Below are 24438 nucleotides of genomic sequence, written 5' to 3' on the forward strand. Positions count from 1 at the left end.
TGAGAGTATAGAAGGACAGTGTCACATTTGCCCCATTCTGATCTGGTACTATCCCTATCTTGTCTTTAGTATATTTAATTGCTTCCTCTCCGCTAAGTTGATATTATGGGGCTTTTTTAATGTAAACTTTTTATTGATATATATATATATATATATATATATATATATAAATCTTACATGTTCAGCTCAGTGATATTTCATAAAGTGTCACAACAGCATAACCAGCACCCAGTTCAGGTAGCAGAACCTTACCCAGTCATTACAACCTCCTTCCAATGGTAACCACTGTTCTGGCTTCTAACACCATAGGTTAGTTTTGCCTGTTTTTAAACTTGATGTAAATAGAATCGTCCAGTGTATAATTTTTTTGTGTGTCTGTCTTCTTTCATGCAACATTAAGTTGTGGTTTGTTATAGTTTTTCCATCAGATGAATATACCACAATTTCTATCCATTTATCCATTCTATTAATGGATTACTGTATTTGGATTGTTTCTAGTTTTTCACTATTAAAAATAATGTTTCAGTGAATACTGTTCTATGTGTCCTTTGAACATATATAACCATTTTTGTTGAGAGTATATCTAGTAGTGGATTTTAAGTATACCAATTTATACTTTTACCAACAGTGTATAGGAGTTCTAGATAGTTCATGTCTTTACCAAACTTGGTATTGCCTTTTTCTTTCTTTCTTTCTTTTTTTTTTTTTTGGGAGACAGAGTCTCATTTTGTTGCCCAGGCTGGAGTGCAATGATGCAATCTCAGCTTACTGCAACCTCTGCCTCCTGGGTTCAAGTGATTTTCCTGCCTCAGGCTCCTGAGTAGCTGGGAGTACAGGCATGCACCATCATGCTCAGCTAATTTTTGTAGTTTTAGCAGAGACAGGATTTCACCATGTTGGCCAGGCTGGTCTCAAACTCCTGACCTCAGGTGATCTGCCCACCTTGGTCTCCCAAAGTGCTGGGATTATAGGTGTGATCTACCACGCCTGGCCATTTTCATCCTAGTCATTCTTGTGGGTTTTTAGTGATATTATTGCATTGTGCATTTAATTTGAGTTCTCTGATGACTAATAAAGTTTAACATCTTTTTTTTTTTTTGGAGGTGGAGTCTCACTCTGTCACCCAGGCTGGAGTGCAGTGGCACTGTCTTGGCTCACTGCAGCCTCTGCCTCCTGGGTTCAAGCAGTTCTTCTGCCTCAGCCTCCCGAGTAGCTGGGACTGCAGGCGCATGCCACTATGCCTGGCTAATTTTTTGTATTTTAATAGAGATGAGGTTTCACCACATAGCCCAGGCTGGTCTCAAACTCCTGAACTCAGGCAATCCGTCCACCTCAGCCTCCCAAAGTGCTAGGATTATAGGTGTGAACCAGTGCACCTGGCCTAGTATCTTTTTCTATGTGTATTACACCTACCTTCTCTGCTCTGTGAGTTGCATTTTTGCTTGCTTAATGCTGGCTTTTGTTGAATAGAACCTATAAATTTTAATGTAGCCAATTTATTAATATTTTACCTAGTAGTTCTGTGTCCTATTTAAGAATCCCAGGGTCATGAAGGTATTATTTTAAGTTTTTTGAATGATTAAAAGAAAAAAACTTTCATATTTAGAACTATCTCTCTCTAAACAGAGAAAAAATTGTTGCTTTTCTTTTCTGTGGCGGTGCAGAGCTTAGAATCTTAGCTTTCTGCCCACACCTAGATTCAACAAATGTACCCAGGGTGAAAGCAACTGCAGAAGATAGCTCAACTCTGAGATTTTTTTTTCTTCCTCTCTGGAATTTTACCCCCTTAAAAAGATGATTTTTGTATTTTATCTGGTTTTTCTGAATGTTGTCTGGAGAACTGGCTTGCCACTATTCCATCTCTCTTGGAAGTAGACATGATCTTTTTAAACATGCTCAAATCTCTTCCACTGAAAGCATACCAAATTCTTTGTCAGTCCTGCATTTTCTTTCTGGGACCTTAAATCACCAAACAATTTTTTCTTCCATACGTAAATTTTTTTTTAACCTTAATATCACTAATTCCAGAGGACATTTCTGGTCCTAATTTTACTTCATCTCTTTGACACCTTTCATTTTGTTGACTACTTGCTTTTTCTTGAAACACTCTCTTTCTTCCCTTGGCATTTGTGATACAACACTATCTTGGTCTTCCTTCTAGCTTTCTTGATTATTTGTACTTTGCTGATCATCTTCTTGTTCTGCCAATAATGGGAGTTCCTCAAGATTCAGATCTAGGTTGTTTTCTCTTTTTACTGTGTTATCTTCCTTGGTGATCTCAAGAGCATCCCTTCAATTACTACCTAGTCCTAAATATCACGCAAATTTGCATCTCCATTTCAGGCTGCACTTCTGAGCATCAAACCACAAGACCCATTTGCTTAGTTGATATCCTTACTGAGATGGCCAAAAAAGTATTTCAGACTCAAAATGTCTTACAAATGATTATGGCCTATTTTTATCTATTTATTTTTCCGAAACGGAGTCTTGCTCTGTATCTGTTTTTACTTATTTATTTATCCAAGACAGAGTCTTGCTCTGTCACCCAGGCTAGAGTACAGTGTTGTGATCTCAGCTCACTGCAACCTCTGCCTCTGAGGTTCAAGCGACTCTCCTGCCTCAGCGTCTGAATAGCTGAGATTACAGATGTGCGCCATCACGCCTGGCTAATTTTTGTATTTTTAGTGGAGACAGGGTTTCACCATGTTGGCCAGGTTGGTCTCGAACTCCTGACCTCGTGATCCACCTGCCTTGGCCTCCCAAAGTGCTGGGATTACAGGTGTGAGCCACTGTGCCTGGCCAGCCAATTTTTATTGCAAAAGCTGGAAACTTAAAACTTATCCCTAAAAATTCTCTTTTCCCTTACTCACACACGTAGTGTATAATTTGAGTCTCTTAAATATCTGTGGAATCCATTTGTTTTTCTCCATCTCAGCAACTCACCTGTCTTCTTAATCTCAGCTACCCTTATCTCTGGTAGGTCAGCCTAATGACCACATTCTTTCTCTTTCAACATGCTCTGCTTGCTCTTCTTTTTAGCTGCTATGGCCTTTCCATTTTTCAAACACAGCTATCTTCTAGCAGGGTGCATTATTGCATATTGTTCCCTCTGCCTGGAATGCTCTCTCTCAAACTCCCCCTCTCCTCTATGTCCTTTGCTGTCCTCAGATTTCATTTCAATCATTACCTACTCAAGAATCCTTTCCTGACTAGATTTTTACCTCCTATTTTATGTTGTCATTGTTCCATGAAGTTTTCTATTGTAGCATTTATCAGCATTGTAATTTTCACAATTTTTAAAATTAGTTATATTTAGTAAGCACTATGAGAGTAGGGACCTTATGTGTTTCCTGTCATTGTATTCCCTACTACCTCGTATACTGCCTGGCATCTAGTAGGCATTCTGTAAATATTTGTTGAATGCACTAATCATTTCTCTCCCCACCCCTAGCTGAGGTGAAACGTGTTGGAGATACGCTTTTGGGAATGGCTACCCAGTGTGTGCAGGTGAAGAACGTGGTCAAGACCTCACCTCAGACTCTGTCCAACCTCTGCCTCAAGATCAATGTCAAACTTGGTGGCATTAACAACATCCTAGTCCCACACCAGCGGTATGAACTCTGTTGTCCACTTTGCCCTTGTTAAGGTACCATGCTGGGGATTGATGAAGAGGCAGGACCCTGGCCAGGCAGAGTAAATCAGACACAAGGGGGAGAAGAACAGAGTGGGTATTAGATGGTGCCAGCCAGAGAAGACCCAACTCCTCACCATTTTGTTTTCTCTTCCTTGCTCAGCTCTGCCGTTTTTCAACAGCCAGTGATATTCCTGGGAGCAGATGTTACACACCCCCCAGCAGGGGATGGGAAAAAGCCTTCTATCACAGCAGTGAGTGATATTCTCTAGTTGCCTTATAAGGTTCTCCTCTTTGTTCTGAGTCCTCAAAACTGCCCATGATTTCCTTCCCTCAGCTCTGGCTCTTGACCCTCCATAAGACCTTATCCATTTAGCTCGCTATTCCCATTACCCACTCCCTTGATATCTTCGTAAAGGTAGCTCTGTATGGTGTCTTTTTTCAGGGAGAGTGTTGAGAAGGTAGCCAGAGACTTGGCTCATTCTGCATCACTCTTGCTTTGCATTTGAATTTCTCTCTTTCTCCATGCCGCTTTTGGGATGTAGGGGAGGGACTATATCTTCTCTGAAATCCCTTTAAAGGGAGTTACTTAGTTGCTGGGAATATCCTTTCCTCTGCCTACACTCACCCCGATCTGTGTAGTAGATTAGCTGTTTCTCCTGTCTCTCTCCTGACTTTTCTACTCCTTGTCTCTTAGGGGCTTCCAAATTGCTAGGGATCAGACCTTCCTTCCCATTTATATTTCCTTAACCCTCACATTTCTGTAGGCACACTGGTCTTAACCTCAGTAAGTACTGGGAAACCCTATAATATGCTTATCTTTGTTTTCCTTGTGGCCATCCCTCCTAGGCTTTGGCCACTATCCCCTTTGTAAATGGCGTTAACTTCCATCAACCACAAGAACACTCTTACTGTGGTCATGATTCCTGGATAGATTAGCATTTGAATGGGAAAAAGGATAAACTTGGGACTGGATAAGGTCATTGTTTGATCTGGTAGTGCTAAACCTTCACATGCTCCTCCGCAAAGGGGAGGGAAATCAATTTATCAAGTACCTACTGTGGGCTAGGTCCTGTGTAAGGCACGTAATATGTACCACAGTAGCACTGCAAGCAGGTGTTCTTATCGCCATCTGAGAAGAGGAAAAAGATCAGATAGATTGAGTAACTTCTGCTTGTACGATTGAATAGAGGTTGAAACCAGGGCTCATTGAATCCCAAGCCCTACTCATTCAGTTGCAGTTTTCTTGCTGAGAACCCTTTCCGCAAACCCATAGCCTGACAGTGAGGGTGAAGGTTCTAGGGGCTAATCCTTTCTCTCTGTCAGGTGGTAGGGAGTATGGATGCCCACCCCAGCCGATACTGTGCTACTGTGCGGGTGCAGCGACCACGGCAAGAGATTATTGAAGACTTGTCCTACATGGTGCGTGAGCTCCTCATCCAATTCTACAAGTCCACCCGCTTCAAGCCTACCCGCATCATCTTCTACCGGGATGGGGTCCCTGAAGGCCAACTACCCCAGGTAGGGCCCACAGTAGGTGGAGAAAACCTTCACATCAAGGTCAGAAAGCTAGGTGCTACTACCTTTTCTAAGCTATTGGCGCTGAGAAGTGTGTCAATCTTTAGGGAGCTTGGCTAAATGGGGTAGGCTTGGGGGCAAGGATCACAACTGCCGGGTGGACTATACAAGCATCTACAGATTTTTCTTATAATAGAAGACCCTCAGTGCCTGTTTAAGTAAATGGTTCACGTTGGAGACTGTTTAGACTAGTGATTTTCAAATGCTAGCATACATCAAGATAGCCTGGGGGGCTGGTTAAAACAGTTTTAAGGGCTCTACCCTTAGTGTTTCTGATTCAGTGAGTCTTGGATGTGGGCCACAAATTTACAATTCTGACAAGTTCCTAGGCGATGCTGATAGTCTGGAGACTACATTTGAGGACTAATGCTGTTGACCTTCCTTCGTAATATTCCTCCTATTCATTCTCACTGCCAGCCTTCATATTTTTTTTTTACTTCTATCCTGAACTAGTATCCTTGACTACCATTTAATAGTATTATAATTACTGTTCCAGTGAACTTCTTATGTGCCATGAACTGTGCTAAGCACTTCACATATAGATATATTTTCTAAATCTAAGTGTGAGTGGAAACATTCTGTTTAATGCTGTACAATAACCCTATGGAATAATAGTTTGTTTCCATTTAACAGGTGATAAAACAGGTTTGGAAATGTTAAATGATTCTTTAATGTCATCAAAGCTAATTAGGAGTGGAACTGGGGTTTAGATACATTGGTCTGATTCCAAATTTTATGTTCTTAACTGTTATGTCCAATTTCCTTTATTTATTTATTTATTTATTTATTTATTTATTTATTTATTTATTTTTTGAGGCAAAGTCTTGCTCGGTCACCCAGGCTGGAGTGCAGTGATGTGATCTTGGCTCACTGCAGCCTCTGCCTCCCAGGCTCAAGCGACTCTCTTTCCTCAGCTTCCTGAATAGCTGGGACTACAGGTGTGAGCCACCACACCTAGCTAATTTTTGTATTTTTAGTAGAGACGGGGTTTCACCGTGTTGCCCAGGCTGTTCTCAAAATCCTGACCTCAAATGATTCACCCGCTTTGGCCTCCCATAGTGCTGGGATTACAGGATTGGGCCACCATGCCTGGACATTGTGCCCAATTTCTAATCCAGTATTTTCTAAAACGTCAGACAAATTTATCATATCACATACCTGTTCAGAAATGTCTAGGGGCTTCATATAGCTTTGGGTTAAAATTCAAACTGCTTAGCAAAGCAATCAGCAGTTATTAAGCCCAGCTAGTTTTCTATGCTTTTACTTAATTGTCTATCTTAGTCTTCATAACAGCTTTGTGAAGCAGGTCTTAGTAACGTTAATAGATGTGGAAAAAATGAGACTTAGAGGGGTTGAATAACTTGCTCAATGTAATACAAGTAGATAAAGCTTGGATTTAAATCTTAATTCTAATTGATTCCGAAGTCTATCCTTCTCTACCATACAGTTTGACTCTATATCTGACATCCACAGCCGATTATTTACTTCTGGCTTCTCCCTTAGCTAGTCTGTTTTCTTATAATACTGCTGCTTTGTAGGACTGAATTCATCTACTCCCTCTGTACCCATTCTGGAACTATATGTCTGTTATTCTCTGGTGATCACAACCTGTCTGTTCTTGGAGCCCAAAGAGAATTCTCATTAGCTGCTTGATCCTGAGTGAAACTAACTTTGGGCATTGTGATTTTAGTGATTTATCTATGAACCTTGGTTCTGTGTCTTGATATTAGGTCTCTTTATACACAGGAACCAGATGAGTGTTGTCTTCTGATGCCAAGCCTCCTGGCCCCTTTTTGTTTTGTTTTGTTTTGTTTTTTTGAGACGGAGTCTTGCTCTGTCACCCAGGCTAGGGTGCAGTGGCACAATCTTGGCTCACTGCAAGCTCCACCTCCTGGGTTCAAACAGTTCCCTGCCTCAGCCTCCTGAGTAGCTGGGATTACAGACACCTGCCACCATGCCTGGCTGATTTTTGTATTTTTTTTTAGTAGAGACAGGGTTTCACCCTCTTGGCCAGGTGGGTCTTGAACTCCTGACCTCGTGATCCACTCGCCTCAGCCTCCCAAAGTGCTGGAATTACAGGCATGAACCACCATGCCTGGTCTGGCGGAGGTTTTATAGGAACATATTAAGTGAACTGAGTATAAGGCTCCCTTTGACAGGAAGGGCCTGTCATCTCTAATTGTTGAGCATCAGCTTATAAAGGGAGACTGAACCAAAAGCTATATTATTGAACTGAACCAAAAAGCTATATATGGGAACTCAAGAGAAACTGTGTTTCTTTGTCTCCCTCCCCGTTTTGTGCCTAGATACTCCACTATGAGCTACTGGCCATTCGTGATGCCTGCATCAAACTGGAAAAGGACTATCAGCCTGGGATCACTTATATTGTGGTGCAGAAACGCCATCACACCCGCCTTTTTTGTGCTGACAAGAATGAGCGAGTGAGTGAGGGACTGAGGCCTCCCATACCCTCCTTCTGTCTCCCTTATCTTGATAGAGAAGAAGCCCTTGAGATAAAGGCTGGGGATTAAGTCCTTGTCCTATCCATCCTCCCTGGCCCCGTCCTTCCTTCTAGCTTTTATTGTCGTTCCTTTACCACTGCCTTCCCTAGTGTCCCCCTCCCCCCCTCCTTCCCTTATACTTCCTTTCCCTCCTCCTAGCTCCCTGGCCTAGACCCCATATATAGACCAGCTCCCAGAGAAGGGAAAGGGAACTACCATTTATTGAACTCCTCCTATGTGCCAGATACTGTACAAGGCGTCTTCCTCACAGCAACCCTGTGAGGTAGGTATTATTATTATCTCCAATTTAACCTCAGAAAGGTTAAATGACTTGCTAAGATCACACAGCTAATAGGATTTGAACACAGGTCTGTGTGACTTTAGAAGCATATTATTTTAAGATTCAGTACCCTCTGGGAATAGCAACTTTGGCTTTGCTCTTGGGATTTTGGTGAAGTCAAGTAGAATTGAGCCAGGGTCCTGCTTAGGGCCAGGCAGGTCTTGGGATCTTGGTTGTGTTTGTCTCTATACAGATTGGGAAGAGTGGTAACATCCCAGCTGGGACCACAGTGGACACCAACATCACCCACCCGTTTGAGTTTGACTTCTATCTGTGCAGCCATGCAGGCATCCAGGTAGCTGGGCTATATCCGGGGGTTCCAGTGAGTCAAAGATGAGTTGTCTATTCTCATTACTCCTAGAATATATCAGCCATCACTGAATGACATTCAAATTTGGATTGCTCTCTTTTTTGTTTGTTTGTCTTGTTTTGTTTTGTTTTGTTTTGAGACAGAGTGACACTCTGTCCCCCAGGCTGGAGTGCAGTGGCACAATCTCAGCTCATTGCAACCTCCACCTTCTGGGTTTAAGCAGTCTCCCACCTTCCCAGTTCAGCCTTCCAAGTAGCTGGGATTACAAGCATGTACCACCATGCCCAGCTAATTTTGGTGTTTTTAGTAGAGACAGGGTTTCACCATTTTGGTTTCACTGGTTTTGAACTCTTAACCTCAAGTGATCCATCTGCCTCAGCCTCCCAAAGTGCTGGGGTTACAGGTGTAAGCCACTGTGCCCAGCCAGGATTGCTCTTTTAATTAGCCCTGAGTACACTTGTAAGTTGCCTGTAAGAAGAGTGCTTTATGACATTGGTAGTTTTATGTCTGCCTGTTCATGGGTGAATCATCTACCTGGCCATATTTTTAATAGTGATCCTGTTCCCCTATTATCAGCCATCTCTGCCCAGCCTGGGACCCCTCACCTTCCTATCTTCCCAGGGCACCAGCCGACCATCCCATTACTATGTCCTTTGGGATGACAACCGTTTCACAGCGGATGAGCTCCAGATCCTGACGTACCAGCTGTGCCACACTTATGTACGATGCACACGCTCTGTGTCTATCCCAGCACCTGCCTACTATGCCCGCCTGGTGGCTTTCCGGGCACGATACCACCTGGTGGACAAGGAGCATGACAGGTAAGGCCTGGGATCAGGTTGGCCTCCTTTTTGCTTCATCCTGTTGTACCAAATCTTGACTTTCCTTGAGTAGAAGGAAATGAGTGCTATGCAATTTGGTGTCATTGGGCTCGTCTGGCCAATCCTGGGTTGGGGTTTTCTCTTAAGTTGGTATGGGAATTGGCCTCCCAGGGCTGGGTGAGGGAATTAGCAGCAGCTCAGTTCACCAGGAAGGACTTCTTTCATTTTTTCCTTTTCAGTGGAGAGGGGAGCCACATATCGGGGCAGAGCAATGGGCGGGACCCCCAGGCTCTGGCCAAAGCCGTGCAGGTTCACCAGGATACTCTGCGCACCATGTACTTCGCTTGAAGGCAGAACGCTGTTACCTCACTGGATAGAAGAAAGCTTTCCAAGCCCCAGGAACTGTGCCACCCAAATCCAGAGGAAGCAAGGAGGAGGGAGGTGGGGTAGGGAAGAGTGTAGGAGGCCTTGTTTCCCTCTATAGAGGTGGTATAAGAGTGGGGAACAGGGCCAGCAAGACAGACCACCAGCCAGAAATCTCTGATATCAACCTCATGTCCCCCACCCCTCACCCCATCTTGTCACATCTGGCCCTGACCCCACTGGACCAAAAGGGGCAGCACTGGTGCCCACCATACACACAGGTGTCTCATGTGACTCACAGTGCTAAAGACTCATGCTCGACAGCTTGGTAAGGTCGACTCTGTAGCCCTGCAGACAAAAGCTGGTTAGGTTTGGGTTTGATAATTTTAGATGGGAATCTGAGGGTCTTGAGACAGTGGGTGGGAGGAGGGAAGGATTTTTTAGGAGCCTTAATCAGAAAAGGACTAGATTTGTTTAAGAAGAAAAATGAAACCAGACCCAGATCAATATTTTAGGATACTAGATGTTTTAATGGGTTCAGAATCCAGTTTGTAGGAAGATTTTTTAATGGTTTTGGTTGCTCCTCCCCCAGCTGCCACCCCCTTTCCCCTTATTCCTTTCTGTCCACATTTTCTACCCCACCTTACTTCTCCTCCCTGACAGACATCCAGCCCCTAATAATACTTAAGGCACTATGGCACTTAGCTTTGAAGTGACACGACCCTGTCTTCCTTCCGCCCGCTGGTGGGTAACCAGTGCCTTCCCTGTAACGGTAATGCTGCAGAACTGCAACCTTTTGTACCTTTCTTTGGGGAATGGGGTGGGGGTGGGAGAGGAGGTAGATGGGGAAGAAATACCCCAGACCCAACAAACCTCCAGCCAGAAAGCCAGCTATTTTGCATTTGAAGGAATTGACTTCCTCATTCATTGAGCTTTTTAAAAGATCACAACCTCAAGATGGTTAAAATCCATTGACATTTGCACTTTCAAACATGACAAGTCTCGGAGCTGCTGAGATGACTGGCCCCTGGCCTTTCCACTTATGCCTCCTTTTCTCCTTCTTCCTCCTACCTCCCACCCCGCCCAGGTCTGGAGTTACTTTCATAGCATTTTTCACTGTTGGCTTTTTTTCTCCCCTAATGGTCAAGTCTCTTATGTTTCAATATTTCTTAACTGGGGTGTCTTATAACAAAAAACTCTTAGGTCTAAAATGAGAAAAAAGAGAGAAAACAAAATGTTATTTTTATACCATAACTTGAGTCTATTGCCAAAATTTGGAAATCCTTCCCATGCCTGATGAATTTATATCCTGGAAACATTGAGCCATCAGAAGGAACTGTGTACCTGATTTGTTCTCTGACCTGGCTAGGTAGGGGGTGGTTATTGCCCCAAGATGGGGTCCAGGCTCCATTCTTCCTCTGTGCACATAATACCTTTTTCTTGCTAAAGCCTCCCTCCTCTGCGCTGTCCTGCACTCGTACTTGCAAGTGCATCTTTTTCCTTCCTCTGGACTGTCCTCTGACCTTTTGGCCCATCCTAGATTCCAGTGTGTCTTGTGGACAGGCTGGGGAATTTTGCTGCTCCCTACTGCTTTTGTTTACACAAATGAATTTTTCCTGGTTTCCCACTAGGGCATGTGAGTGGGTGGCATGGGCTTTTTTTTTTTTTTGTCTTGAGACATGGGGTTTGGCTGTCTTGCAGGACTGGAGAAGAAGGTGGTTCTAGCTTGGTCTCTGCTGGCCTTGAAGCAAGCCCCCTCTCCCCACCTTTTTCCTTGACTGTTCATTTTTTTTCCTGCCCCACTGCTTGGGATGGGGAGTTGCACCTTCAGTGTGGAATTTCCTCTTTTTGAGGAGCCTGGGCTTGGATCTATCTTGATCTGGTGATGAAGCCATGATTACTTTAGACCTAGCCCAGGCTTGGAGGCCAGCTGGAGGAAGGAGGATCTAAATCCTGGCCTATGGAGTTAGAACTACCGTTTCCTCTCCTCAGCGGCCCTTCTATGACCCGGATTTGCTATGCAAAACAATCTATCCCAGGTTCTGTTCTGGTTGGCTACATTGTTCAGCAACTCAAAAAACGTAGCACAAACATTCATTATGGAGAAAGCATCAGGACTGTTGAGTAACTCCTCCTTTACTTATTTCCTGCTGGCTACAGCATGGGGTGCCCTATGGGCACAAGCCCAGCTGAAGAACAGAATGGAGGGCTCTGGGAGGAGACAACTCACTGGAGAGCCTACATTCCTTACACAAGTGCCTAAAGAGAGTGATGCTAACACTCCATCTGCCCTGTCCATTGCCTTCATATACAGTCTACTTCGTGTTCCGTCACCCTTTGATGAGGGGAGCTCTCCTAGGACAATGGGCTCTGCATGTTCTCTACTTGGGTACATTTTGGGGCTAGGATCAGCGCACTATTCCTGGAGGGTCCAGTCATTCACCAGCATTTGCAAATGTCCATAGGGAGCAGGTAGCAGCCTCTACTCCCAGCAACAAGTTTGTGTTCTCTCCTTTTCTCTCTCTGCCTCACTCTCTCCAGTTGGTTCTCAACTGGGGCTTGAAATGCATTTTTAGCCCTTTGGCACTGAATATGCCATTCAAGAAATAAAAAGCAAGAGAAGCAGCTTTGGGCAATGACAAGAAAATGACTTCTTACTCTGATTTTTTTAAAAAAATAACTTTTGAGACTTGAAAAATACCCCTGACCTTGAGGATTATTCTTGTTTGAAAGGTGGGGCATGCAGATGGAGAAGTGGTGTTGGCAGCAAGCTTTGGATCGTGGATTTGGTTTAAAGTGGTGCTTCTTACCCAGTCTTCAAGGAAGTGCTTGGGGGACCCCCAGCCTCATCCTCTTAGACAAGTGTCTTGCTCCCTTTGTACCTTCCTGCGTTTTCCTTGTCTCTCTTTCCCTGGCTTCCTTTCCCTTTTTGCTATTCACTCTGCTTGCTGGCTGGCCTGCCTGCCTGCCTGCCTGCCTGCCTACCTACCTACCTACCTACCTACCTACCTATGTGATGATGAAATCTCTGCATGGCTGCAATGACTCCACTGTTAGCTGGCAAGGTCAGGCTTAGCTCCTTGACTGCACAAGACCAAGACTCTGTTCCCCAAGCCCAGAGATATCCTCCTGGGCTGGACTGCCCTTAAGCTTATGCTAGAGCAGAGCAACTGGCCTGCCCAAATTGTGTGAAATCAGGAGGTTCTGGCATTTTCCACACCTGTCCACTCCTTGGAGCTGGTTTCTCTCATTGCTTTTTCTAAATCTGGTTCTTTTTCTCTACCTGGGCCTATCTTTTCTGAGATTGTCTTAGGGTTGAGCTACTTGGGTATCCTGGGTTTGAGTGTTAGGGGATGGACATAAGGGAAAAAGAATGATGAGAAGAGAATGGAGAGAATTTGAATAAAAGGTGGGAAAGGAGAGCACTGTTCTTTGACTGTTTATCCACTCCATCCTGATCCATTAGGGATTGAGGTGCTACTGTAGGCCTTCAGGAATAAGCCTGGGGTTATTGTTGCTGGGAACTTAGGCTTAGCACAAAGCTGAAGAAAAAGGTACTTTTGAAGTACCTGAAGCAAAAGTTTGACACTTGCCTAAAAAGCTCCTAATGCCCACCTACTAGATAGCTTCTCTGTGGCCTCCTATTTAGCTAAACGGCAATGTTCTTGGATACTTTTCTTTTTCTGTTCAGAATTTAGTGAATAAGGCCAGCACTCAAGATGGGCAGCCAAGAGCACACTGACTGTTATGTTAGCTGGCCCATAGGATATCTGTAAGGCTAGTAGAACAATTTTGGACCTGGAATCATGTATAACAAACAAGGATGGATGTTTCTTCCCCTTCAGGGTAGAAACGTCATCTCAAACTAGCCAAAAGGCAGTTTTGGAAACTACATTGGGGGAAGTTATTTTTATTTATATATGGGGCCTAGGCCAATCCAGGATAGTAGCTGGAATACCTTCCTTCTTAAAATCTGATCATGGCAGGGATATGTAGGGCACTTTTTACTATTTGGCCTTCTAAGCAGATTGGGAAGGAGGTATTTTCTGGTTTTCTCTCTCCCCTGACTTACAGGTCTTGCCTTCTCCCTGGACAGGGAGAGAGGCTGGGTTGGTGCTCTCCCCTTACTCTACTCAACCCTCTGGCTGCTCTTTGGGCATCCAAGAAAGGGAGGGGAAGGAATGAGCTAAAAACAAAACAGAATGAGGTGGGAAAGGGAGATTTCCTTCTCTACAGAGGAAAATAGGAAACCCTCCAAGAATTGTGCAAGTAAAGACAGTTTGTCGAATGCACTGAGTCCCTTGGTGTAGTAGCAATAAGGAAAAATGAAAGTACTTTCCTGTGCACACAGTCCAGCCTAATTGGTATGTGATGTTGCACTTAGCAGCCATGTGGTGGGCATGTGTGATGACTATGGGTTTCACTTTAGTTTCTAAACTTTTTATTCCTCTCAAGTCCAGCATGGATGGGGAAATGTCTCTGGATCCCCACAGCTGTGTACTTGTTTGCATTTGTTTCCCTTTGAGACTGTGTTTGTGTCCTGCTTTGAGCTGTACCTTGTCCAGTCCATTGTGAAATTATCCCAGCAGCTGTAATGTACAGTTCCTTCTGAAGCAAGCAGCAGCAGCAGCAGCACAATTCTGTGTTTTATAAAGACAACAGTGGCTTCTATTTCTAAAGTGCAGTCTTTCTCTTTTTTTTTCCTACCAGCAAAACAAACTTTTGGGACTGATTACATCTCTGATAGGTTTTAGGTGAGAATAATACTGTAGATTGTTATGCAGGAATACTTCACAGAGCCTTTATTCTTCATTCAACAAACATGCAAAGCACTGTGCCAGCAGTATTATGGGGAGGGCAGGCACAATTCAAAATGAGGAAAATAGTGTCTGTCTCATTAAGGGAATTAAGTTTGGTAGGAGATATGATTAGCCAAATAGTCTCCTGACATAGGAGAAAGAAAATGAGGGACTGGAATCAGGCTACAGCAACTAATACAGAGATGAAGGGACAGATTTGAGAGACAGGAGACAGAATTAATAGGACTCAGCTGGTGAGAGTGAGAAGACAGGAGTAGAGGTTAGCTCCCAGGTTTCTCCTTGAGCATAGGAGTGTGTTGGGACATTCTGCTAGTCAAGATGGAGGTGGCAGGGGGAGGCTATAGAAGGAAGGTGGGGAGTTTTTTGAAGAAAGACAACGTATAGACTGGGTTTTGAGGTTTTTGTGGGCAATAAGGGTAAGGTTTCCAATAAACAGGTTGGTGCTCAGGTAAGACTGTAAAACTGCAGTTATAGATATGGGAGTCATATAGATGGTAGTTAAAGCCATTGGCATGAATGAGGTAGCTTTGAAAAAGAGAAGAAAAACATAGTATACAACCTCCTAAGAAACTCAATTTAAAGGATGGGGTGAGGAAGCATATCTTTAGGTGACAGAACACTGGTAGGCAGCTTGTGGGTTTTTTGTTTCTTTGTTTAACCAGTTTATTGAGGTAGGAGAAGAAATCAGAGAAGAAGGTGCATGAAGGGAGTGATTAACAACATGAACTGCTTCAGAAAGGGACTTCTTTTTTGTCTATGTGTTTTACCTTCCTACTCCCTATCTTTTTGGGATCTTATAACTATGACTGACTTAGGTTATTCTCCAGTATTTCTAGAAAATGAGCATTGGAAAAACCCAATTTTAAAAAGGCTAAGACTAGGACTTTCAGGTTCACCACAACTACCACCATTTAGGAGATAACTGTAAAAGAAGAAACAAAATCTAATTTTGTTCTTAGCCAGCATTATAAACCATGCTCCAGTATACTAGATAGCACTTAGTAGCATACTGTATTTATTTCCATAATTTGTCTTCTTTAGAGCCTGTGCACGCCTAGGAGCAGAAGCTATATTCTCTTCATTTTTGTCATCTCAGGGTCATGGCATATACTAACGGATCAGTATTTGTGAATAGAATTGGAATAGCCTAGTAGTCTGTGGTTTATGAGTATAGGCTGGGTGGCAGTGGATCAAGAAGTGATAATGAGTATACAGGATGAACTCAGCATTCCTGAATTTTCAGGTAAGTGGGTACTTAACCAGATTATCATTGTTTTTTCCCACTCACCCCAAGTTGGAGGTTCTATGGTTTTATACTTTAAGCTGCTGGTATAATTGTCAAGCATGTAAATTCTGGCATTATTCCTAGTATGGCTAGAGCATTGTTATTTCTATGCACGGGGGTAAAAGGCTCAGAGAAAGATTCTGGCAGAGGACCCAGTGAGAAATTGTCAGTAGCAGCCAGTGTGTACATAGATGGACCTAGCATTCATCTGGAAGCCAAGTATTGTGAATTGGCCTATGGCTATCACCTGGAAGATTCCCTTGGGAAAGAGCCAGCCAGCTCCATGCTGCTTTTCAGCAGCAAGGGTTAGGGAGGTTGGCTGTACTTGAAGAACAGAATGGACATGGAGCAGATTTTGCCCGGTTGAATAAGATATAAATTTATGACCCTGAGTGAAGCAGAAATAAAGTACTTAGCAGGGGGAATGAGAGGATGATGATTAGGGCAAATTTTGCTATAAACTTTAGCTTTAGAAAAGATTGATATTGAAAAGCCTTCAGGATTTGCCTGCTGGTTGCTACTCAAGATAAAAAGACTGGGAGCCCAGGGCCTGTATTGTCTGGTCCTAGAGCTTAAGGTTTTCAGTGAAGGCTTGTCCTGGCACCTCTGGGCATTCCTTTTTGGTATTGGTCGAGTACCCTTCAATTTTGCTCTGTCAATTGGCAAAATATGCTGGAGCACATTCTGAACCTTCAGGTGCCTTGGGTATTTGTTGGGTATCTCTTGCTTTAGCAGACCCCAGAATCTCATGGCAATTAGGATTTGGTGGCTTAAAGAAAGAGTTATAGTGCAAGGAAAAGACTTGTTGGAAGTTCTGAGTCCGGGCAGTCTTGAAGCTGCTATCTACTGCTTGAATGGAAAGTAATGTTGAATTGGAAAATTAGCTCACCTTTTTTGTTACTAGCTTTGCAGACATTTGTTCCTCTGATTATAGGCTGAGAAATGCCTAGGCAGGCTTAGAAGGCACACACAGCATGACAGAAGTACTCCTCCAAAGCAGCTGTGTCAAGAAGGAAGGCTGCAAAAGTGGATTTACTGAGAAATTAGGTGCATTTAGAAGTTTTCCACTTATGCACAACTGCCTTCCCCAGTATATCATATCAAGGTTTTTTAGGCCTTTGTGGCTTACCCTACAGGAACATACTGTCCTCTTGTTCTGGACTGTAGCACCTTCACCAAAATCCTCTTGGCAATAGTTTTTTTATTTGGGTTTTTTTTTTTTTTTTTGACAAAATATAATAATATTGAGGGATCTTTCTAGGGAACCTTTGGTCCCTCGTCCCCATTTTCCAAAGGCAGGGAACTTTTAGCCAGGTTTTTGAAAAAGATTCATCAGCTATTAATGAGAGTCAGCTGCAAAAGGAAGAAGAGTTTGTTTGGGTACTTTGAAGTACTTAGCTAGGTGTTTTGTACAGTATCTTATATAATTGCACATTATGGCATCTTACAGCATCTTTACATGTGAAATAGTTCATCAGTTATCTTCAATTGCATATCATAAAATTCTGATTAAATTTTTCTTAAATGAGAAAATTCATTTCACATGACAAGAAATCCTAATTTAATGTGACTCCAAGGTTGGTTAATTCATTGGCTCAGTGATAACACCAAAGAATCAGTTTCTTGAAATCTTTTTTTACTCTGCCATCCTCCATGTTGTTTATCCTCACACTAGTTCAACTCATTGTCCCAATATGGCTACTGTAATCCCAGGAAGGAAATACTGACAGAAATATTGTCTAGTGAAATAGAGACAGTTTTTTCCGTGTCCTTCTAAAGCAAGGAAGTCTTTCCCTGGAAGCTCCAGCAGATCCAGCCTCGTGGCTTTGCTGGACATGGGTTATCTCACTCCTGTCATTGGCAACGCAAGTAAGATCATCTGTCATGAGTGGCTTAGATTAATGAGTTATCCTTTTGAGTCAGGTAGACTAGAAAGTCCAGTCATGTCTACTAGCAAGAAAGGAGATAAGGGCTATTGGATAGGCAGCATCTACTCTCAAAGGTACTTCAACTTTTACAGATGAGAAACATGAATCTGAGTGACTTTCCCAGGCTCACAGCAAGTAAGAGAGAGCCTTCCATGTTAACTGTGTCTGTCCCTAAAGCCCATGTTTTATATTGTATCTTGCTAGAGTATAAAGTAACTTACTTTCTACCTTGTAGAAACTGATGCTCTAGGAATAGAGATTTGAACTCAGGGGCCATGTTGACTCTATCTTGGCCCATGTGAGCAGATTCTATCCAGTTGCTCTCCTCATCCAGTGATGTTTCTTGTCTAACACAAGAAGCCTAGGAGTAGAAAGCCCTAAGTGGAGTAGAATAACAGTGACAGCAGGGAGGAAGACGTATACTGTATGTCCCTGAGCCTGACTTACTAGGCCGGGACTTACCAGTGCTTAAAGTGAGCAACTGGCCACGCTGTCTTTCCTGCATGCACTGAGTATTTGGTAGCTCATTATGCCTTTCCTTAGTGACCGGTGATATTGATCATCTTTTCTTGTGCTTATTTACTATCCCCATATCCTTTGTAAGTTGTTCACATCTTTTACCCATTTTATTTTTTGTTGTTTTTGAGATAGTTGTCTCACTGTCACTGGAGTACAGCGGCTCAATCACAGCTCACTGCAGTTTCTGCCTCTTGGGCTCAAGCAATCCTCCCACCTCAGTGTCCTGAGTAGCTGGGCTTACAGGCGCACACCATCATGCCCAGCTAATTAAAAAAAAAGTTGGTTTTTTTTTTTTTTTGTAATGGTTGGGTCTCATTACTATTGCCCAGGCTGGTCTCTCTCAGCCTCAAGCTATCCTCTCACCTTGGCCCCTCAAAGTGCTGGAATTACAGGTACAAGCCACTGGGCCCAGCCTCTTTTACCTGTTTTAAAATAGAGTTTTATTGAGTTGTAAGGGTTCTTTACTAATTTTAGATACAGGTCTTATGTTAGATGTATGTTTTACATCTATTTTTCCCAGTCTGTGTCTTGCCTTTTCATTTTGAAGAGCAAAAGTTTAAAATTTTGCTAATTTATTAAAGCTCCATTTGCTTCATTTCTAGTTTATGCCTTTGTATCATATTTTAGGAAATTTTGCACTGGGTATTTGGTGGCTCCTGAGGAGGCTCAACTTTCAGAGGGCACTGATTTCTCTGCACCTGAGATTTTGTACTATTTCTGTATTTCTTTTTGTTTTTCCCCCAAGACAGAGTCTTGCTCTGTTGCCCAGTCTGGAGTGCGGTGGCGCAATCTCGGCTCACTGCAATCTCCACCTCCCGGGTTCAAGCAATTTTCCTGCCTCAGCCTCCTGAGTAGCTGAGATTACAGGCATGTGCCACCCCTCCTGGCTAATTTTTGTGTTATTTGTAGAGACGGGGTTTTACCACGTTGGCCATGTTGGTCTCCAAGTCCTGACCTCGTGATCCACCCGCCTTGGCCTCCCAGAATGCTGGGATTACAGGTGTGAGCCACCATACCTGGCCGTGTTTCTGTATTTCTTCTGAGAACAACCAGTATTACCAGGGATGAAGGCAGAGTTTTAGCTTGTTTTCTGAGCCCCATTCTTGAAGCCCATTTATTTATTCATCTGTCCAACAATCCAACAAATATACTGAATGTTGCTATGTGCCAGGCACTGGCACTGTTCTGGGTACTGGGGCAATGGCAATTAAGATAATACCCAATGACCCCGCTCTGTACCCTTAAGAGCAGACTCAGTTGGGAATGAGTTTTCAAAAAATAGGATGTACATGTAGTCAGGAGAGAGCCTTATACAGCTTTGCCTTTGACAGAATCCTTCAAACCTTTGTCTTCCCACTTGATATTACAATTCATGAGCCTTTCACATGCTTTCACTCTAAAGATGCGGGTTCCTGGATAGCAGAAGCAGATAGGAAGGCATCGTTGACATTTACTGAGGTGGCTTGAATCAGAGGGTATAAATTCCGCTCCATCAATATTGAGCCCACCTCAAGGGTTCATCACTGTCACCATGTCTAAAGTCTATTCTGGAAGAAGGTGAAGAAGCCTGCCTTTGTTTAGGGAACCAGTTCCAGAATTGGGGGTTAAGGATATAAAAGACCCTTGCACAAGAGTTGGTATTTACCCTGTCAGATGCTGCTACCAAGATTTGGATTGTGTACAGTCGAGGATTAAAAATGACTTTTAAGATGCAGTGTTTCATCTGGTGACATTTAATTTGATATTTTAAAATTGGGGAGGGTATTTTCAGCCACGGCGGTAGGGATGTAAAGGAAGAAGAAAGTAAGAATTGGAGTCAGATGTGGGTTTGAGTCCCATCCATTTATTAAGTGTTTAATATATGATAAGTGCTTTAAAATGATAAATAGTAAATACTTCTGTTATTCACTAACATTTGGGAAGGGGTTTCTCTGTGCTTTATGTACATTTCCTAACCTTACAACTGTGTAAGGTACATGCTATTCTCTGAGTTTTTCAGATGAGAAAATTGAAGCCCAAAGAGATCAAGTGACTGATCCAAAGTCCCACAGTGAGGGCAAGTGAAGATAGGATATTCTTTCTCCTCTTCCTCTTTAAAAAATTACTTTGATTAAAAAAAAAAAACTAAACCGTATTACTGAAGCATAGGGATCTGGGGAGAAATTATGAGTCATTCCTCAGCCTGAATAAGGCAACAAATATTTATTAAGGACCTGCTATTTGCCTGACATTCAAGCGGGGTGGGGGGCACAGTAGTAAATAACAGAGCGGGCAAAGAGCTACCAAGGCAATACAGTAGTAGACTAACAGGTGCCCCACCATAGATGGGTGGTCCGAAAAAGGCATCTCGATCTGTCTTTCATTGAGACGTAAAACACTGTGGGGTGGGGAGTAAGGGGAGGGTGGAGAGGAGAGAAAGGGTTCCTGGCCAAGGGAACCAAAAGCAGAGAAGCTCCAAGTCAGAAAAAAACAGCGCTTGGCCCGTTGGAATTGGAAGCCGACCAGTATAGCTGCAGCACAGGCGGGGCCCGTTTACGCCGTGCGTTTTCACCCTGGAAAGGAGTTTTGGTTTTCTAAGTGTGACGAGGCGCTATTAAAGAGTTTTTAAACATGGAAATTACTCGATCTGGTTTTGCGTAGTGCCCTATTTATTAGTCATCTTTTCCAAACTATATTCATTTTTTTATCCTAAAAATGGTCCTTAAAGCAGCCTAGGACGTAGGTCAATTGCGATGGTCACTTGACCGTCTGTGAGGAGGCGGCGCGTGTGGGGCGGCCCCCACTGGGCGTGGCGGGGGCTCAGGAAGGAGGGTGGCCCTAACCCAGCGGGCTCCGTTCGGGACCTCCGTGGCAGGTCCGGGTCCTTTACCAGCCGGCTCCCGGTAGGCTGCTCCTCAGGTAAGCCCCGTTGGAGGCTGCGACGTCGCCGCAGGCAGGCGCCGCCCCACCTCGTGCGGCGCGAGGAGTCCTGCCCCTCCGGGTTGTCTCCGGCCGGCACGGCCCCGCGGGGGACGGCCGAGCCAGCCGCGTGTGGCCCGGCTCCCGGACACCTCCCCGGCGTCCTCCGCGCCGGCCGCTCCCGCCCCGACGTCGCCCCGGCACGGCTCGAGGCCCAGAGACGAGGCGAGGACGCCGGGCAAGCCAGGCAGCGGAACTGACGCCGACGGGCTTCCGGGGCGGCCCCGGGCAGGTCGGCGGCGGCGGCGGCGGCCCGCAGTCTTGGAGGAGCGGTGGGAGCGTAGGCGACCGCGGACGATGCAACTTCCGGACGGGACTCCCCTCAGTCCTCGCAACACGTCTCCCCTTCCTTTCGCCTAGTCCCTTGCCGTCTCCAGTCCGCGACTCTTCCCGCCCAGAGCTTTCGGAGTGCAGTTGCTCAGGGGAAGCCATTGCCGCCCCCGCCTCGGGGCCGAGTGAGTGCCGGTCGCGCCGCCTCCTCCCTCCGGGCCGCCTCCTTGCCCCCAGTGGCGGGCTCCGTTCTCGCTCGAAGCAGTCCCCCCAGCTCCATGAATGGAAATCGGCTCCGCAGGTGAGTCAGAGTCGCTGGGCCAGGTAGGGGGTGTCACCCAACTACTGTCCTCTGAGCATCCCTGCTCCTCCCGCCTGGCCCAGGTGCACGAGGTGAGCGTCGGGCGAGCATCTCCTGGTCTCCCGCTCCTCGGTCTGCTCCCCCACGACCTCCCCGCAGCCCAGTCGCAGTTCCCTGGGGGCCACTGAGTTGGCGAAACTGCGAGGCGGGGAAATTGCTTGGAGGGTTTAAGTTTGGGATTATCTAGGCGATATTACTCTTTACTGGAGTACCCTTCTTCTAGACTCTAAAATGGTTTGCCATTGTCTAGTTGGAGTGCGTGTCCTTTAGCCAGGTTGTGTGCCCCGTAGAGGCTGGGCAGCCAGCCAGCTCCTTTACCTACCTCTTAGGGTAGTTGTGAAGATACAGTGAGATAACGGATAACTTCAAATTAAGTTTGAAGGAGGTGTTGGTGTAACGTCAAATTCAATATGGCATTGCTCCCACCCCCAAGTTCTTTTCTGTTGTTGGTGGCAGCATGGTAGATAGTTTCTGAGGAGCTTGGAAATGTCATAGCAGCCTGGATCACTGCTTATAAGAGGAGGTGGATCTTAAAATTGCTGACAGTATTTTTTTCCCCCATTCTCTATTTTCTAGAGAAGTAGTTGTCATATTCCTGGAAATTTGGAATTTAAGAAAACTGCTATATCTCCAGGGGGCGGGGGGTGGGGGAAGAACAGCAGTCTTGCAGTCTTGAGAGAAAATTGCAACATGGATAATACTTGTCCTTAAAAAAGGAAAAGTACTCTTTATGGTTCTAAAGTAATTAATTCAGGGACAGAAAGTAGGTGTTGCATAACAGTTTGCCTTACAAATGATCATACTTGGCATTTTAAATTTGAAAGTATGCTTCAGATGATCACAGTTCGTAAATTAATTTTCAAAATATTTTCTGGGCTGTCTTGTTACTAATGGTATCACAAGTTCCTGAATTCCCTATCTCTTTTTGCCAATTTGATATAAGCAAAACTTATGTAAAAGAAATCAGTGACGTAACGATAGCTAAGAACTTTGTTGAATAGATTTAGAATATAAGTGTCAAATGGATGCAAAAAAGCACTCAAAAACTGGGGAGGTGAGATGGGGAGAGGGCATAATTTTTTTTTTTTTTACAAATTTTGTTAGATGAAAGTTTCTCTGATCAATTTCTACCATATTTTTTTCGTGCTCCATTGTTTCGCCTTCCCCCATATCATCTTAAAAACAATCTGTCTGGATTGTGAAAACATTTAGACCCTTACTTGTTGATTTTTGATTTGTGTATTTCTGAAACTGTCTTGCCTTTTTAAAAAATTACCATACTACTTGTTTTACTATATAGGAAATGTGATTATTTGGGACCATAGGTGATTTTTGTACGTAACTGTCCTGTTGTGAAGTCTGGAAAACGAAGTATGAAAGTGGGACCCTTTATTAGTCATCCTAAAACTTTTAAAGGTATTTCAAAAAAGTTTTTAAAGTTTTTTTCTTAGGGTTTTTCATATGATATTGTGCCCATATATATGGACAGTATCTTAGAAAACATTTGTAACATCAAACCACCTAGTCAACTGGTACAACTAGCCAAGTACGACACAGGAAATACATTTTACCTCTTTTCTTTTGGGTGTGCCATTGCTGAAATAGATACCCGTTTAGCTATCTTCACATTTGGGGAAGTGTATAGTCAGATTATCAACCATATGCTTGGGTCTATTGAAAAGTAAAGTTTTTTTCTTCAGTACAGTTAATACATGATAGAATATAGTCTAATAGTGAAGATAAGCTATACTTTGGCTTAAGATTGATATTATCAAAAACAAAATTTCCATTATTCCTGAGACTTAGTACTCTTGGTATGCTTAGTGTAACGTTGAAAGCATAGCTGTGCAGCTAACTTTTAAATCCATAATTTAGTCTGGGCGTGGTGGTTCATGCCTGTAATCCCAGCCCTTTGGGAGGCTGAGGCAGGATGATCGCTTCAGCTTAGCAGTTGGAGACCAGCCTAGGTAACATAGTGAGATCTGTCTCTACAAAAAATAGAGACGTTAGCCAAGAATAGTGGCACATGCCTGTAGTCCTAGCTACTTGGGAGGCTGAGGCAGGAGAAGAATTGAGCCCAAGAGGTACAGATTGCAGTGAGCCATGATCATGCCACTGCACTCCAGCCTGGGTGACAGAGCAAGACCCTGTCTCAAAAAAAAAAAAAAAATCTATAATTTGACATATATATTTTGATTTTAATTTGAGTGTAGATGTTCTCAAAAAGTCTGTTGAGTCAGTATTGAATCTTGGCTCTCCAGTTCTGGCGAAAGTTTTTCCTTTGTGTGGAGTCTCAGAAACCATCTTGTGGTAGGATATTTTAAATTCTAGTTGTTCAGTGGATACATAGAAAACTATTAAATTTATTTACATTAGAGAACCTTGAATACAAATACCATATAAGTTAGTATTTGTCTATTCTTTCATATGAAATACTTTAAATGCTTTTTAAGGATATCTTGTGCTGTCTACTGATTTAGTACTGTCAGAACTTTGATTTAACAGCAACAACAAAAAACCCTGGAGTAATTAGTTAAAAATTAATCAACAGTTTAATGTCTGTGTCTATGACTCTTTAGTTAGGGGAATGTCTGATGAAACACCATTTTCTATGGTCTGATTACTGCTAACCTAAGAGTATAGGTTATGTTTCATTCAGTTCTAAATAAAGTGGGAAGAGGGAGCAGCAGAAATGCTCGATGATATAACTTCTCCTGAGTACTCATTTTTTAGATCCATCGTATTCTAGTCTT

At 43.7% G+C, this 24438-nt stretch overlaps 3 protein-coding genes across 22 annotated transcripts in view; 2 read left to right on the plus strand and 1 right to left on the minus strand.

The window, feature by feature from the left end:
* Positions 1-19810, plus strand: part of AGO1 (argonaute RISC component 1) — a 47338-nt gene extending 27528 nt beyond the window's left edge. For all 17 annotated transcript variants that reach the window (XM_078331217.1, XM_078331220.1, XM_035250791.3 and 14 more), the window contains 7 exons: positions 3452-3611; positions 3795-3885; positions 4958-5152; positions 7516-7650; positions 8244-8345; positions 8982-9181; positions 9421-19810. In XM_078331217.1, the coding sequence (XP_078187343.1) occupies positions 3452-3611; positions 3795-3885; positions 4958-5152; positions 7516-7650; positions 8244-8345; positions 8982-9181; positions 9421-9529 (992 nt within the window). In that variant the 3' untranslated portion in view covers positions 9530-19810. The remainder of the gene's footprint in view (positions 1-3451; positions 3612-3794; positions 3886-4957; positions 5153-7515; positions 7651-8243; positions 8346-8981; positions 9182-9420) is intronic.
* Positions 19811-20313: 503 nt separating this feature from the next.
* LOC128932627 (uncharacterized) lies at positions 20314-21511 on the minus strand. The gene is made up of 2 exons (XM_078331226.1): positions 20966-21511; positions 20314-20648 (listed from the first exon to the last, which is right to left on the minus strand). The coding sequence occupies exons 1-2, from the start codon at positions 21484-21486 to the stop codon at positions 20456-20458; spliced, it is 714 nt and encodes a 237-aa protein (XP_078187352.1). The 5' UTR covers positions 21487-21511; the 3' UTR covers positions 20314-20455.
* AGO3 (argonaute RISC catalytic component 3) overlaps positions 20881-24438 on the plus strand; it is a 133209-nt gene continuing 129651 nt past the window's right edge. For 2 of the 4 annotated variants that reach the window (XM_002806988.6, XM_078331209.1), the window contains exon 1: positions 21262-21625. In XM_002806988.6, the coding sequence (XP_002807034.2) occupies positions 21607-21625 (19 nt within the window). In that variant the 5' untranslated portion in view covers positions 21262-21606. Of the gene's footprint in view, positions 20995-21261; positions 21626-22961; positions 23102-24438 lie in introns of those variants that run through there. The other 2 variants (XM_035250797.3, XM_078331208.1) reach the window with 2 other exon arrangements.

This window comes from Callithrix jacchus, chromosome 7 (genome assembly GCF_049354715.1).
Source record: "Callithrix jacchus isolate 240 chromosome 7, calJac240_pri, whole genome shotgun sequence".
Classification (NCBI taxonomy): domain Eukaryota; kingdom Metazoa; phylum Chordata; class Mammalia; order Primates; family Cebidae; genus Callithrix; species Callithrix jacchus.

Bases quoted from the DNA above. Each gene is read 5' to 3' on its own strand.
- LOC128932627 (XM_078331226.1), bottom strand. From the start codon at position 21,486: ATGGCTTCCCCTGAGCAACTGCACTCCGAAAGCTCTGGGCGGGAAGAG. The intron at 20,649-20,965 runs GTAAAGGACCCG...ACTCCTTTCCAG, and splicing joins AGCCTACCGGGAGCCGGCTG to GGTGAAAACGCACGGCGTAA.